The sequence below is a fragment of the Anarhichas minor genome, unplaced genomic scaffold (genome assembly GCF_050575085.1).
Source record: "Anarhichas minor isolate MPS153535 unplaced genomic scaffold, ASM5057508v1 ptg000020l, whole genome shotgun sequence".
NCBI classification, from domain to species: Eukaryota; Metazoa; Chordata; class Actinopteri; order Perciformes; family Anarhichadidae; genus Anarhichas; species Anarhichas minor.
Genome location: NW_027466466.1, coordinates 4208644 through 4225488, shown reverse-complemented (window position 1 = coordinate 4225488; position 16845 = coordinate 4208644). Strand labels below are relative to the sequence as shown.

The 16845-nt window shown below is 43.3% G+C and overlaps 1 protein-coding gene across 2 annotated transcripts in view; it reads right to left on the bottom strand.

Annotated features, from left to right (window-relative positions):
• The window catches only part of LOC142954445 (vitamin D3 receptor A), an 85525-nt gene that overhangs the window by 22268 nt on the left and 46412 nt on the right, over positions 1-16845 (bottom strand). Inside the window, exons 3-5 of one of the 2 annotated variants that reach the window (XM_076095459.1) lie at positions 8321-8438; positions 4547-4694; positions 3778-3908 (exon numbers count right to left, since the gene is read on the bottom strand). In XM_076095459.1, coding sequence (XP_075951574.1) covers positions 3778-3908; positions 4547-4694; positions 8321-8438 — 397 coding nt within the window. The remainder of the gene's footprint in view (positions 1-3777; positions 3909-4546; positions 4695-8320; positions 8439-16845) is intronic. The other variant, XM_076095460.1, reaches the window with a different exon arrangement.

Below are 16845 nucleotides of genomic sequence, written 5' to 3'. Positions count from 1 at the left end.
TATATTTTTCTAGCCGATATCCATGACCGATATCGACCTGCTTCTCATGGCCCATAGCGATAAGATAACCGACACTTTTTGTATTTTAAAAATAAGTTCATAACATGAGGTTAATGAACACCTGAGGGTAAGACTGAGGTGAGTAAAGATGAAACAACAGCTCTGACTCGTCTAATACATTTTTTCTAGTAAAGTACATAAAAATGTTGTTGTTTTTTTAAACTTGTTCCTGTTCTTCTTCCTTCTGTTTATTGGCAGAAGTCTAACCGACTTTAAAAGGTGCATACCATCACATACTGTGCATCGCAACCAATAGCTCATAATAGAAGTGTGTATGGTGGCAGTAAAGCGTGAGGGTATGAACAGATTATGTGATACCTGATTGTGCCATTCTTTATGTCTTTAGTCTAACTCTTATTTACCTCTTTCCTTCATTTGAAATTCCTTTGCTGGTTGAGTTACCACTAAAACAAATACCAGGGATGCAATGAGTAGAAAATGCAGAGAGCTTATTTTTTTTCTTTCTGCTTTCTGATTCTCAACCATCTTTGGACAGCACAGCACACACAACTCTCTATGGATGGCTTAGAATGATAAAAGGTAAACAGTTTGGGAGAACAAGCCTTCGTTTTTTTTTTTTTTTTGTGCTGCATAAACGCATCCATTTGACAAGTCTATCCAACAATAAATTAAGCATCTGGCACTTATGGTAATGCCGGTGTAAGGGTTGTCAAAGAGACAGAATACAAAGGAGTCGGAGAGAGGACCAAGAATACAAATTAGGGAGACAAAGCTGTTGCTACTGAAAGACACAGAGGGGAATTCAATCATCTAAAAAGGCTCAAACATTTCAGAAACTCTCCTGTGATTGGAATCCTGTTATAGCTGGAATACACACACACACACCCCAAAAGCAGGCAAACACGGCAAGCATGCAAACACGCATGCACGCACGCGCACACACACACACACACACACACACACACACACACACACACACACACACACACACACACACACACACACACACACACGAGTCTTTTCAGACGGTAGCTGAATTGTAATTCGTCCTCGTGAACGCAATATACCATCTTGCATCCTAAAAGAAGAGACATGTATTATCAGTGCGTAAATACATCCTGTAAACCTCATCTTAATGCCAGTGGACTGTTTGTTATTCAGTCTTGTCAATTTTACATAAAGAAATCTTTTTCAAAGTGTCTTTCAAGAAGCCACAAAAATGTTATTTGAAAAAGTTATCCTAAGAAAGACTGTAAATTTACTGAAAATAAATAAATATATATGTATTTTTTGGATAGATGAGAAAGTCGTCAGTGCTGTCACAAGACCGAACATGTAGAGATACACACAAAACATCCTCACAGGACGCCGACGGGGAAAATAAATACATTTTACATCAGGGCCAAGTACAATCAAGAAGTGACTGTGCCAACTTCACCACAGCCATGCCAGCACATTTCTGCAATACACTGAGTCATCTACTTTTTAATGAAAATTTCTACTGAATTGCACTGCATGAAGTAGTGCGACACCAATGATGAGTCACATGTGCAGAAGCATGTGTGGGGTTTTTTTTTTCTAAGCTTCCTGGTGCTTGTGGCACAACATTGGCTCAATGTAACCTGTGGGATTTGTAGTGTGTGATAACATTTTGTCCAACTCATGTCCCAGACCGCAGCCTTCAGACGACTGTGGTGGGAATTACCCAGAGTAAATAATTCGAATAAGCGTAAATTGTCAAATGCTAATTGCCGTGGCTCCCCGGAGCAATTCTGCCTTCGCAGTCAATGCAACATTCCTGAAACTGGCTTATTACTGCAGAAGGTGGGAGTTTTGCACAGGCCGTACAGTGCGGTCCACAGACACCGTGGGGACAAGCAGGGCAGCTGTAACACTCGGTGAGTACAGTGGACTTCCTTCAGCCCGCCAAACCTGAATGCTGACTGTGAGAGACAAAGAGAGCGCTTCATACTGATAAGTCTCGCTCCTCCCGCGCACTCTTCTCTCTCTCAATACAGACGCTCCAATGTCATGTGGCTATTTGTGATCAGCACAGGGGTTATCGGCAGTCTGAGCCGTGCCCTGCATCATCTCTGATTCTCTCACACACACACGCCCACACACACACACAGTGTTTGTAAAACGAAATGTGGGCCAGACCATTGTGTGTCTCTTTGAAGAAAGAGTCATTGTTGCGCAGCACTTTTGCGCTTCCTTCCTTCCTTCCTTACTTACTTCCTGCCTTCTCTCTCTCTCTCTCTCTATGTCATTCTCCCCTTGTCATCAACGACTTGTCGCGGTTATGCTGACGCGCTGCTGTTGGTGCTACTTCCCATTGGTTTGCTGAAATTCGAGCGCACGCCGTCTTGCAACCCTATTATGAAGAAAAAGCTATGAATCGGTTGTGACAAAGTGTCATTTTGAGTTAACGCGGGGTGAGGCGACGTCTCAGCAGCTAATACTTGTATTACACCCTGGTATCGCATGCATAACCAACGTGGTTAAGGGTGGAACTGTGTCAAACAGCCTTTCAAACGTAACACAAATGCAATTGCCATCCAGTTAGGATAAATTACTTTGACACTTTGATGAATACCATCCACACAGCACTGGTGATGGAAACCCCATCTGCTGCCATTAAAAGCAGGATTAAACACAACAATTATTATCTTGCAGCTTGTGTTTGACCCGAAGCCCGAGTTTGCCATATGGTACATACAGCCTGCCTAATGTATAACCACTATTGACCGTCTCCTTGTCTCACATCAGATCAATTTACACCCTGCCATCGATTCTATTGGCCGCTGGTCTTCCTGAATGTCTTTAAATATCAGATTAAATGCTCTGCGAGCAGGAAACCTGTTTACCGCTTACACAAGCCAACCTGACACTTTATGTCTCCAAGCAGTTGGAACATCAGAAAACAAATTCATTGAGCTTTTCTGTACAGAGAAAGCTAATAAAGTAAATACCAATGAATATTAGAACTGTCATAATGATGATGACAGCATAATTAACTGCATCATTAAAACAGCAACAGTGAAAAATGGATTTTTATGGGTTGATTTTTAATAATGCATTGATTTAAATCCTGGATTGGAACAAAATTCAAAGCTATTGTGCGAGCCAGACATGACAACTAATCAACTGGACAGTAGGTTGGCCTCCTCTAACTGGCGTTATGTGCTGAAATATGGCACAGTAAGTGAAAACCGGGAATACAGAGTTAAATGTATTTCGTATTTCGAGTTTGAAGCTAAGCACTGATCCTGAAGACGCATCAGAAGCAGCTTCACATGGATATCACACCAAACGGATGTCCAGAGGCAGAGTGCTTTATTTTGTAAGCATCAAACCTTAAGAAATCAGACCTACTGTATGTGGCGACTGCATGACATTATGCACAGTGGTTATGAGTCTTTTAATGTAAATTGTCTTTAAGCAATTCCAAATATCTGTCTCTAGGGTGAGATGTGAAATTAACGTGACCTAAATATCACTAGATGTCTAAAGTATTACTGCCATTTGCCCTGAGAAAATTGGGAGAGAAACTGCATTGGAAATAAGTCAGATCATCTCATCATTTTAATGCACAGCTAACATGCATTACAATATGAGATTTTTAAAAATAAATTTAAAAAAAAAGAGTTAAAAAACGGTTGAAACTAAAAATGTTTGCAGCTCGTCTCCACGCCTCCAGCTCAAGCTATGGCTTCGACATCAGTCGCAGCATTGCTATAAAAACAGTGTACTCACACTCTTTCATCATGCCGATGTCAACGCAGCGCTTGAGACGACAGGCCTGGCAGTGACGCCGGTTGTCCTTGGTGATGGTGCAGGTCCCGTTGAATGGACAGGTGAAGGCGGCTTTGCGCTTCATACTGCGCCTATAGGAGAGCAAATCCATCGTTTATTCCCTGTGGGGGTTCAAACGTTCCACTGCGCATTGATGATAAGACAACTTTCCAACATATGTATTGTAGAACCCCCAAAAAATAACTGCTAAACTAAACTGAAATAAGCACCTTTGAAGGAATATTTCATATACGGTGCCATAAGATGTAGGAACCGAGTGCATATACTTTACCAGCTCTTTTCATTCATAAAAAAAACAAATGACGACCTTCAGCTGGTAGGATTTAGATGAATAACAATACCTCATTATTGAATCATATTTAGAATCCTTAATCTATGAAAAAAAAAAGCATGTTGTGTGTGAGTGAATGTGAGAGAGCGAGCGAGCCAGAGAGAGAGAGAGAGAGAAAAAACAGAGTGAACTCCACTGAATAATGTACATTGTTTATGCAGCCAGGCATAAAAATAACACAGCGTACCATAACATCAGACACTGTATAGTGACTTTAGAACCTCCACATGGAAGAGGCAGGGAATACCACCTCACAACAGAGAGAAACACACACACACACACACACACTTGCTATAACGTCATCATCAAAACACACTTAAAAACTCACACGACAACATGAACACACGATTCTCAACACGGGGGGGGGGGGGCACGCACCTGAAGAAACCCTTGCAGCCCTCGCACGTCATGGCGTTGAAGTGGAAGCCGGTGGCCTTGTCACCGCACACGCCGCAGATCCGCGGGGCGTTGCGGTCAAACTCATCCGGTCCGACGACCGACGTCGTCACCGTCATGGGCTCCATCACTGCAGAGGACGGAACAAAACAAAAAAAGAGGGGAAAAAGGGATTAGAGGCCCGTGTGACACCGCTCGCCTGCTTTTTGTACACGAGAGAAACACTTAAAACACAAAAAGATATGCGTATATAAAAAAAAAAAGAGGGTGAGGAACGTGTACGTGTGCGTCCGTAAGTTTCACCAACCTCGCCCCAAAAAGCTTCAAAATCAGTTTTTGGTCCTCTGCTCGTGTGTTGTGTGGGAGTGTTTGATGGGGAGGTGTGTGTTTTCCTCTTCTTATACAAACAGGTGTTAGGCTATTAGCATATTCAGCAAACGGCATTGACAGCCGCGCTCAGACTCTCGCAAGCTATTGGCTGAGTGACTCAGTAGACACACACACACACACTCACACACACACACACGCATACACATATACACAAAATATTAACACTCATGATGAAGTCAATGTTAATGGGAAAGAGAATTAATGACAGAAAGAAGGGGCTGTTTGCCGAAGGCTAAGAAATGACTGATACATTCAATACTGCCAAGATGAAAAGTGCTCATTTTACCACACTCACGCCATCTGGCCGTCCCCTATGAAATAAACAGCAGTGGAGTAACACACACCGACGGGCACAACTATGAGCAAACTAATCCAGATCAATCTGTACAGACAGATCCTCTGTTTGTCTGATTGGAGTGATGAGGATACTTTAAGGAGAGTTTAATATGGTCTCACAGGACTGTCACTTATATCTTCATGCATATGCTGATGTGACCTCATGAATGCGTTTCAGTGGAACTGACCAAACCGCATAGACCCTTTGCAAGAAAAGACAGAAAAATACAGTTTGTTCATCAAGTTGTAGTGGCCTAATGTTTTTGAATACACTATTTAGTTATTTACACACTATATTCTATCTATCTGCTCAGGATTATTCGGTGGTTAATAGTGATCCAGACAGGACACGATGGGTGGTGGGTATCATTTGCACCATTCGGCGCTCCCAAGGCTAACTATTTGTTTTCTTACATTTTACTGAATAAAGCTAATGAAGGAACACTACACAGCAGGTGACCAGGTACTTTTCAAGGTTCAAGGTCCATTTATTGTTATTCTACAACATGGGGTTGCACAAGTTTATGTATTTTTATGCAGCAGAAGAAAAAAAAGGGAAAAAAAACCCAATGATTTTTCATGACGGGGTATGGAGGACGAGTTGAGGAGACGGCCAGAGGAAAGAAGCTAACCGGTAGTCTTGATTTAAAAAACAATAAATTAAATGGCTCCTTTAATTTCCTGATATGATGTCATTTCTGTTCAAACGAGATTTATTGCAGGATAACCAAAAACATGAGAGCGAGAGTAACGCTGGTTGTTTTGCATTACAAATGAGTGACGGCTTTGTTGGTTTGGTTTTATGGTCACTAGCACAGGATGAGGTTACAATTAAAAATCCACAGTTTTCTACAACATGAAGAATAAGAATGAGGTCATTTCATTGTGTATTTAAGGGTTTACATTTAGACTTCAGTTCAATTGATCTTTTCTGACTCATGCTACACCAGCGAACAGTAAACACAATGTTATAACATCTGAAATGACCTGAATGGTTATTAGTGTGAAAGAAGGAGGGAAAGTCAAAACAAAAACAAACAAAAACTGTCAAAAACACAAATGAAAAGACAAAATACAACAAAGAGATGAAACTGTCCAATACAACAAACATATGGTTAGTAGGCTTTTGGTGTTGTTAAGCTTAAGCAGAGAGACCTGCGCCTGTCGACAAACACTACGGAGAAGTCCTATGTGTAGAGAGGGAGAGGTCATGTGAGGGGAAGACAAGGAAATGAGGACAAAGAGGAGAGGGGGGCACATGCGATGAGCTTAGGCCCAGCGTGGAAGCACAGTCACGTAGTGGCTGCAGAATATAGCCTGTGGGGAGTTGTCGTGCGTAGAAGCAGGACTCGGGTAGTGTCAGACGAGGACAAGAGATAGGAGGAATGGGCCCGGCGGAGCGACGAATAAAGGGAAGGGGGGGGGGACAGGTGAGGATGGAGACAAACATAGTCAGACTCCATTAGCTCTCATTACATCTTGGCTAGGTGAAGCTTCAGCGCCGGTTCCCGGGAAAACAAGAGCACACGGAGCCAGGAGCTGCTGGCTGTGAGGCCATCGGTCTCATTACCCAGAACGCACCACATGCGGGAAAGCAGGACACGCTCTAACGCGCACACACACAGGTGGAGTATCACTTTATGCACGATGAGCATCTTTGCCAGGTTTGTGTGTACCTATGCGTGTGTGTGTGTGTGTGGCTCACATGCAAGCATGGGGGCGTGTGTTTATGAGTGATACAGTGTGCGTTGGGGTGGGAGGAGAAGCACCTCGACGGGCACAACAACAAGACACACACCATTAGTCATCATGTCACAAAAACAGCTGTGTGTTATTTTTTTCGGATGCAGCAACAGGTGAATAATGAAAAAGTTGGAGAGGGTGAAATGGAGAGACGACGTGTCAAAACACCTGAACGGATCGGCAAAAACAAGCCCAGAAAACAAGCCGCCGTTTCATTAGCGGTGCCGGTTAACAACAGCATGAGTGGGATCCAGGTCTGTAATTAACGACCCCAGTGTTATTTCTCCTTCAATAACCTCTCTATCACATTGTTTTTATCCTTTCTCTCGCTTGTTTGTCATTTGTAACGCTGCTTTGATAATGAGCATCTTTAATTATGTATAGTCAGCATGATTAGTTGGTAAAGAGGGGGCAGGCGTGTCTCTCTCTCTACCCCTTTAACAATCCTCGCTCTGTTTTTTCTCATGATTACACTTTTTTTCTATATGTCTGCCAATCTACCGATATCTACTCTGAGAGAACAAATTCATTAGTTCTTCATCATACTCATCTTTTTTTTCCCTTTTCTCTCTTTAACCTCCTAAGAGGCAGCACTCAGGTACGGAAATATGGTGTATTAGTATGATCATTACAGAGAGGCAGAGTGTGTCCTGGTTTATAATGCATCTGTCATATACTTTTGATTAGTTTGGTTTCATTATTTGGCAATATTGTAGCGCAACGGTCACCTCTAAACATTTCATAGGAGATGAGGAGATTCATTTATGCGAGCGTTGACTAGAGTTGTCTCGAGAGCTCCTGTTATCGGAGCTGCTCTCACTAAACCCAGATTGTGCCGTTTATTTACATTAGTTTACTCAATTTTCATGCTTATTTGGATGTTTCGGTATCATTTAATATGACGTCCATGCCATCAAAACAAATTGAATTGGGTCGGGAGGCAACGTTGCCAGACAAAAACAGACCTCGGCCGTGCATAACGGATTCTTCATGGATCCATTCTCATTAAAAGTGCATGTGTCGACACTGGGGAACTGATTTATCAAACGTGTTGCACAGCTAGGCTCAGATCATCTGTGGAGGACAAGATATACCGTAAGCACATACGCACAGAACTAATTATGGTTACGAGTTGATCTGTAACACCTAATCATTTTTAATCACACCCTTTGCTTGTTAATGCAAGTAAGTATTGTTTTATTCTAGTCATGTTTACCCTTAAACGGGACAGTTCAGGTGTTTTGAAGAGGGGTCTTATGGGCTACTTATCCACAGTCGGTGTATTACCTTCAGTAGATGGCGGTCGGCGCGCCCCCACTTTGGAGAAGCAGGCAGGAGTACCAGCACGGGAGCGAAGCAATGTAGTGCTGTGGATGGGGGCAGCAGAAAAACGTAATTTAGCCACCTAGAGAAAAAATAAAAAATAAAATAAAAATCAATATCAGTTTAAGTGTACACTATGTTTAGAATATTTTCACTGCTTTACCCTTCCGTAAGGCAGCCCTTTTTACGATTGGGGAACTGAAGCCGTTTTATCCATCTATGTTCTCCTCAAAGTCACAGGACTCCATTGCTCAACAAGGCAATGGCTGGTCTACCGCGGCCTCGATCACTTAGTTTGTTGGTTGTCATTGTCATGACACAACAACTAATCGATTGAGGCCGCGGTAGACCAGCAACTTCCGTATCTGCGGCATAAAATAACTTTTTCTGTCAAAGGAGAGTAGTGGCTTTGAATGTTTTTCAGTTCCCTTCAGAAAGGGATGCCTGATGGCAACATTCTATTTTGGTGATAATATCCTATTTTAATATTCAAATATTCTTATACAGCGTACACTTAAACCGCGATTGATGTTAAGTCCAATGCTTTGCTCCCGTGCTGGTACTCCTGTCTCTCCGGGGGTGTGCCGACCACCATCTATTGTAAGTAATATACTGACTTGAAGTGGAATTTTATGAGGTACTTATCCATATTCAAACAGCCAAACAATCCTATCTGGTTAATGCACTGTGAGAATTGAACAAGGACTCTATGCCATAGTGTTGCATTTGCATTGCAGGATATAGAGTGTGTTGATTTTTGGGTCCCTACATGACAGAAGAGCCCCTCCACACATTATCTTCCTCCTTGACTCCCTGGGGTCATGGTTAGTCAGCTGACTGTCACGGGGTGGTTTGTTTTCAATATAGATGTGGAGCTGTGTCATTGTTGTTGTTGTGGTCGAGCTAGCCCTCCACTGTTCACCTCGTATCCCCCGTTACAGCCTTGTGCTCCCATCGCTCACTGCCCCTACAGTCCTTGCTGGTGTTGACACAATAACAAAATCCAATGCTGTGTCAATAGTGTTGCGAAAGACTGAACACCGAGAACAGACTGTTGCAAACTGTCAAGAGTTTTACCAACTCTGACTAAATGAAACGCACAAGATGAATGCTCCCTTCAAAGTGGTGTCCTGAGGGTGTGTCTGTGCACACTGCTACAAGAGAGTAGAATGGAACAGTCTGGATCTTAGTACAACATTTGGAATCAACTAACTGAAACCATAACAAAGGCATTAAACACTCCTCATTTTTAGTCCTGAAAGACATCAGCTCAGGAGCATCAGTTTGAACTTTAACAGAGCCAGAGAGTCCATTTTATTTATTGTTTTGGTTGTGTGGTTCCATTTCATTATGTTTTATCAAAGATATTTAAATATTTCTTTTGACATTCCAATATATTCTTAAAGGGTGTATTGAATTATTATGCTTTTACATTATCATTATACCAGTGCCATGAAATGGTCTTAAAATTACAATATCATTTATCGCAACTATTTCTAGGTCAATAAAGCGTCCATTGAAAGCCTCGTGCCCATGTCAAATGCAGTCCCTGCATCGTTGCCAATCCTCCCATCCCAAATATCTCCGTTTCATCTCTCCTCCTCTCTCCTCTTTCCATTTCCCTTTGCCGTTCCTCTCTCCCTCCCTTTTCACTAATCTCACTCTCCATCCTCTTTAGCTGTAAACACATTTTGTCCATGTTGCTTCTGAGAGCTATGCAGAGTCGGCTACAAGTGCCATCCAATGTCAACAGATGAAACATTTAGTGAGAGGGATAATCAGGCCGGATTACAGCAGAGCCCGCTCTGTCTGTTTTTTCGCTGATGCTGATGTTCTTTCCCCTCACCCAAGCAGCGAGACAGCCGAGTGCCATTTCATCGTGTTAAAATTCATGAACCCCCTCATAGGATGTAAACACTGGGTCCCGTGAGGCGAGACCAGTAGAGACCCCATCACCACGCAGAGTGCCAAAGAAACATTCACTGAAGGACGGTTGGCATTACCGACGGAGGGAGAATAGTTTGTTTTTGTTTCCACACAAATGAGTATGTAATTCAGAAAATGCATCAAACATACAGCCAGGCCTGTTCAGCAGTGCACTCTCAAACACAATTACAGCCATTACACAGTAGGACCAGCCTGTAATGGCCAATACAATGCTCCGGTACACCTGTAAAGTTTATTGATGGGACGCATCGTAAAAACATGTTTTTTTGGGGGTTCTTCAATGAATCATGCAACGCATCATATACTTGAAAACTGAATAAGATCTCCACTTTCCCACTTCACATTAATGACAATAATAAAAGGAGGATTTAACTTTGCTTTCAGTGCCTGGAAAACTGCAAATAATGGTCAACAAGCACGAGATTACAAAAGTCAAAGTTATGAGGGGAAAAAAACACACCAAATATCTACAACAGTGCATGAGAACGTTGATAATTAAAGAGATAAAAAAAGGGAGCATCTTGTTAGCCGAGTGGTTGCAGCACGTTCCATTTAACCGCAACGTCCTTTGTTGCATGTCACCCCCCTCGGTCTTTCTCCCCCATTTGTCATCTGTCAAATAAAGGAAACAATGACCCCCTCCTACCTCCTCCCCCTCTACTTCCTGCACCCTTGCTCAACCACACCCTTCTTTAAACTTGACAATCATTTTAATTTCAACCACACACCTGTAAAGTTTCGTGACTGCATCCTGAACGTAGTGCTGGGCGGTATATATCGGTTTTAATTTCCCGTATTATATTCATTTTTCACACACCGTCATACCGGTGCATAGACGAAACAACTGCTGTCACTCTTCAACGGGCAGCAAAATATATTGTTCGCCTCTATGGGCGTTTTGGGCGGAGCTAGTTGATTAGAGTGTATTGAGAGGGACCCCTAATCATGGTTATAACTTCATAACACAACAATTAATAACCCACAACTACCGCTCTTTAATAGGGCAAAACATCACGACACAACAGTTTGTGACACATAAACAATTTGTAACACTAATAATTGTACATTTATAAAATGACACCGCCGAACGGCATGCTGGGTACAGCTCGCTAGCTAGCCTGGTAGCACAACAGTCTGCTAGCAGCTGGGAGAGGCTCCGTTGCTACAGTAACGTTACATTAAAGAACAGAACAGAGCGATGCAGGATGAACAAAGACAGACCGGAGATGCACCGATAGAGTCTGTGCCCAAGAGAGGAGCTGTGTCTGCTGTTTGGAAGTCGGTTTTAAAAAATCCGACGTCCAAAAGACTATATATTGCAACGTTTGTCGAGCCACTGTAGTTGCCGCTGGTGGTAATAACTTACGCCGTCACCTCAGCAGAAAACATGTGTTGGAATACCAAGAGTGTATGCGGTTACGGTCATCGGATTCCAGGCAGACGACCAGTAACTTTAGCGCGAGTGAATCAGTGAAGCCAAAGGTTCAGATATCGCTTGAAGAGGCATTAGCTCGAGGCACTGCATATGACAAGAAAAGCAAGTGGTGGAGCAACATTATGAACGCAATAACGACCCATCTATGAAAGGACATGGTCCCACTACAGACAGTCGAGAAAGACGGGCTCAGAGCAATGATTAAAACACTGGATTCAAGGTACATCTTAGCGGGGCGACAATACTTCAGCCAAACTGCTATCCCAACATTATACGAACAAACGAGCACACCCTATAGTAAGCAAAGCCTTTATACATGATGACATTAAAATGTTTTTATATTCTATGTACTCCTGACAGTAGAGTAAGCCAAAGAAATACAGTGATATACCGTGAAACCGCCAGAATCTTAAAAAATACCGTGATACACATTTTTGGTCATACCGCCCAGCACTATCTGAACGGTCGCAATGCTATCGCGGTGACAAAATCTGTCCACAGACAGAGACACGGAAATATAAACACCTGGCAAAGTACTCAAACCCACCTCCATGGTAGTCAACATAGACAAATCCCACCACAGGCCGGTTAACAGCAGAGCAGAAAGAGTTGTACCTCCTTCAAAAGCTTCATGTGGCTCTCTTGGGACTTTGTGTCTGCTGCTCTTTTCTCCTTCACCTCCTCTGTGCCTCTTGGGGGCCAGTCAAACTACCGTGCTGCGTTTGTTTGGCTTCCCTCCTCTCGTAAATCTCATGTTCCAGTTTGCAGAACCTACACAGCCCACGAACCGCTAAAAACATCAAGACCACCTGACTGGGGAGGAGGACGGCGGACCACGTCTTAATAAGAATTAGTATGTGCTCTCCATTGTGCAATAAACTCCAGGTGGGCTGGGACTCCCTGCTTCTGTGTGCGTGTGAGGCTTTCTGTTAAATTGAGCGCGAGGTGGACTCAATGTATTGATCAACCCTAGGCAGTATCAAATATCAACACCGCGATTGAGCATTTTGTCAATACAACACTGAGACCGAGCCTGATAATTAACGAGCATCTGGTGGCCTTGACCCCAATGTGCTTGTTTACAGGAAACCACAGGCCGGCAAAACGGATCCTTGTGGATTTTGTTGAGGAGGAAAAAGCGTTGAAGTTGCATTGCTAATTCAAATACTAAAATAATAAAGAAATGCCCAGCCTAGTGGGATGGTTAAAACGCGCTAAAGCTTCTTTGTCAGTGTCTTTAAACCCTCGTATCATGAATGCACGGTTGAGCTGGAGCCTTTCCCAGCTTTCAGATCGCATGTTGACAAAGCGGCTAAGTGCTGCTGAAGTGGTTTGAACTTGGCGACAGGGAAGCACAAAAAAAGGTTAAAAAGATCGTCCCTAAACGGAGGGCCCCGGTTCACACCACCATACCAGCGAGCGTCAACACTGCCCTGACGTACTACGACCCCTCCCAGCTGCGGAGCTGGTGACCCTGACCTCCGACCTCCCTGTGGAGGAGGCAAGAGACAGGACAATTTCCCTGCAGGGATCAATAAAGTGCCGCCATTGTCTGCAAGAGGACCCCGTCGTCTGCTTACAATAAAAAGGAGTTGACTTTTGTTCTCTGCTCCGACTGCAGATATTTGGCATTTCAGAGCGCTGGAATGACAACCGCAAATATATCTCTGCTTAAGATCTCCAAATTTGATTCCGACTGCACTGTACTTAAATTGATTAGATTTTACTGTTGACATTTAGAAGCGGAGAGGAAGAGGAAGAGGAAGGAGTCTATTCTTCCTCTTTGCTCCCTCAGATGGGCTGTACTTTATGGGAATGTCAGGCCGAGGGACTCTCTGCTTTCACATAGTTTCTCTTCAAAGCTCAGCAGTAACCCAGCACAGCCCGGTCCTGCATAAGGCCCAGTATAGGAGGGTACCATAGAATATGCACCGGCCACGTATAGAGGGGTTCACTCTATAGGAGGCACAACAGGGCGCATTGGCCTACTTTTACCACCAGCTGCCCCGCTGTGGGCCTCACGAACAGCTAACCGCCATAAACTCCACAGTCCAGTACAATGCAACAAAAGCGGGCAGCAGGGCCAGAGCCTCACACACACACACACACACACACTTCAAAAAAAATAAATCCCACCGCTCGGAAAACCAAACAGATGCTTCTTGTGTCTCCTAACGGTAATGTAACACAGAGAATTCTGGCTCGGTCATCTTCGGGTTGGACTTGTTTACGCATCTAGACGGTGAGATGAGTGACATCCTGTTTAAAAAGGCACCCAAACAACCTACTTTTGGACCAAACCACAATGTGGGACACAAAGATCAAAGCCAGAAGGTTTTTTCTTGTTTGTTTTTTACTCTCCGAGTTGGTACCCGACAGATTACAAAGAATCCACTGGTATGTCCCAAATCCCTCTAATCTCAGGCTGAACGTAATAGTCATATTTGGATTTAGTGGAACAATCCGCGAGTTCCTATTATGTTCATGAATAACAGAAACACCTCTCTGTTCAACAAACAACATCCTCGTTTTCACCTTCATAAAGGCAGAACGGATTGCACGAATGCTGTATTTGACCGCATTCGTTTCAGCTCGTCAACCTGATAAACTGCCAAATGTGTGTATGTGCTAAAGCTGTGAGTGTCTATGCAACTGAAAAGCCACCGCAGACAACTAAATAAACCGGGCGATATTTTTACAGACATAATAAAGACTGAAAGCAAAAGTGTAAAGAATGTGTGGAAACATGCAGATATTCATGCCAAAATAATGAAAGTGAATTTGAAGCTATGACACATCATTGCATAATGTAAAGTGATCCGGGAGGCAGCGATGCACGACATGAATGTCAATATCAATATGCCACACTGGGCTTCAGTACAGTACAACATGGAGAGCTCAGACTTTATCCAAACAGATGCCTGCACAGCCGACAAATGAGCCTGAGGACATTAAAAGGAAGGGGGGGTCTGAGCCTGTATGTGTATTTGTGTTTTTTGAACTAATGGAAGGTCCCAATTGGCTGCAAGAGTATGCTACACAGAGGGACGGATGGGATTGGTCGGAACACGGCGCACCCCCCTGACACATGCACACACACAATAGCGAATTGAGTGGCCTTTGCTTTCTACCAATTTGGTTAAGTAGACATCTGTCCACATGTGATCAAACCCTTTGTGATCGATTCCATCTACACAACATGTTTCAAACCAAAGAGATGATGCTGTATGTTTGTTTTCTGATCCATTCAGGAATAACTACAGAGAAATATCTCTGTAGTTATCCAGAAAGTGATATACCGACTTTGTGAGCCGTTTCAGAATCAGCGCTCTGTAAAATGTCCGGATGGTTGAAAACATTCTGAAGGTGCTACATGCTGAAAATGCACATTTTTTAAGTACAATTTCCTCAATTTATGGTCGTTTTGAGAACTTTTGTGAGGTGACCGGTCGATAACTGCAGCTGCAGCAGCAAAGTCGCATATCTTAGCACAATCAGCTGCTGTTATTAGCACACTGATAGTGTAATTACAGGATTCATTTATCTTTGACAAGAATGTCATTATGAAGTGATCAATTATCTCCTCTTCAAAACGCTCTGATAATGTCGGAGCATCTGCACATTAAGATTTTCACAGTGATATACTTTCAGTCTGTCGGATTGTTAACCGTCAGTGATCAATGATCATTGAATTATTAACATCCCCCACATACTCTAATGTGACACAGTGTGCATTAGCTACAAATACTGACTAACTTCAGGTGCTGATCTGTCGTTTTTTTCCTCCAAAAAATAGCCACACTGAACACACACTCACACACACACACACACACTCACAGCAAAACAAGAACAGGTCTGTATCTCCTTCACACACATCAGCAGGAAAAGTGCTGAAGGAGCCGCTAATTGCCTGTATAGTGTGCCAGAGTATCTACAAATAAGTCTGTGTGTGTGTGTTTTATAAAGGCACCATAATAACAGGGGCTGAAGAAAGCTGAGCTGGGAGAAATGCAGGTGGCCACCCCGGCTCTCTCTCTTTCTCTCCATTAATGGTGCAGGTGGAGACACACACACACACACACACGTTTTAAACCGGCACAGATTCCGATGTGGGAACAGCCCAGCTGTGCAAACGAATGATATGTTAAGGACATTGAATCACATGCGCATACACAAGCACTGTGGGTGTACAGTGAGCAGTGGCAGGAGGCGGGAGCATGAAAACGACCAGTCCGTCAAAATATACTGCACCTCCCTCACTAATCAGATTAAAAGCACCAAGAAAAACAGTGCGCACACACACACACACACACACACAAATAACGGTTATATTCACAGCATAGGCTTTAGGCCACATATCGTGTCAGAATGCACTTGATTTGTGCTCCCTATCCCCTTGAACATCACCTTCACTGACTCCTCTCCTAGTGTCTATTTCCTCCAGCCTAGTCAGTGTAGCTTCATCTGAATGCGTTACAATCACAGGACAAGGTGTCTGACATGCATATGCACACTCGTGTATACTGTACATACAAACATCAGAGAAGACTTTTTTTTAAATTCCCTTATCAAACCAGTTTCCACTTTGGAGGCTGATAACTGCTGTTTGACAATAAACCCTAAAAGTATGAGTAATCAATCTGTTTTGTTCCTCTAACCCACAAGTGCACCGAAATTGAAATGTCGGATTCGATTAAAATTCCATCTATTTAAGATGATATTCAAATCCGCTTCGACCCGGCCCCCCTTTTGTGTTCCCTCTCCTGCCGCCGGACCACAACAGCAGCTCTGAACTTTAGACCTTGTTTTTCAAGCAGAGGATGAAAACGAACAGACCGTCGGAGCTGCTGGCAGACCGACAGCAGGAGAGACGGGAGAGGGAGGAGCGAGAGGGAGAGACAGAGGGGAGCTTGTAAAGAAAGGAATGGAGTAATGAAAATAAGGCGGGAACTGAGGAATGAAATAACGTGAAATAGAGAGGGATTGAAGGGGTGAAGGAGGAAAAAATAAGAAGCCGAAAGGGGGGGGGAAGCAAGGAAACAAGAAACGTAGTTAGAAAGATCGCAAGTACACATGTTTGAAGAAATGCAAGTGTAAGAAAACAAAG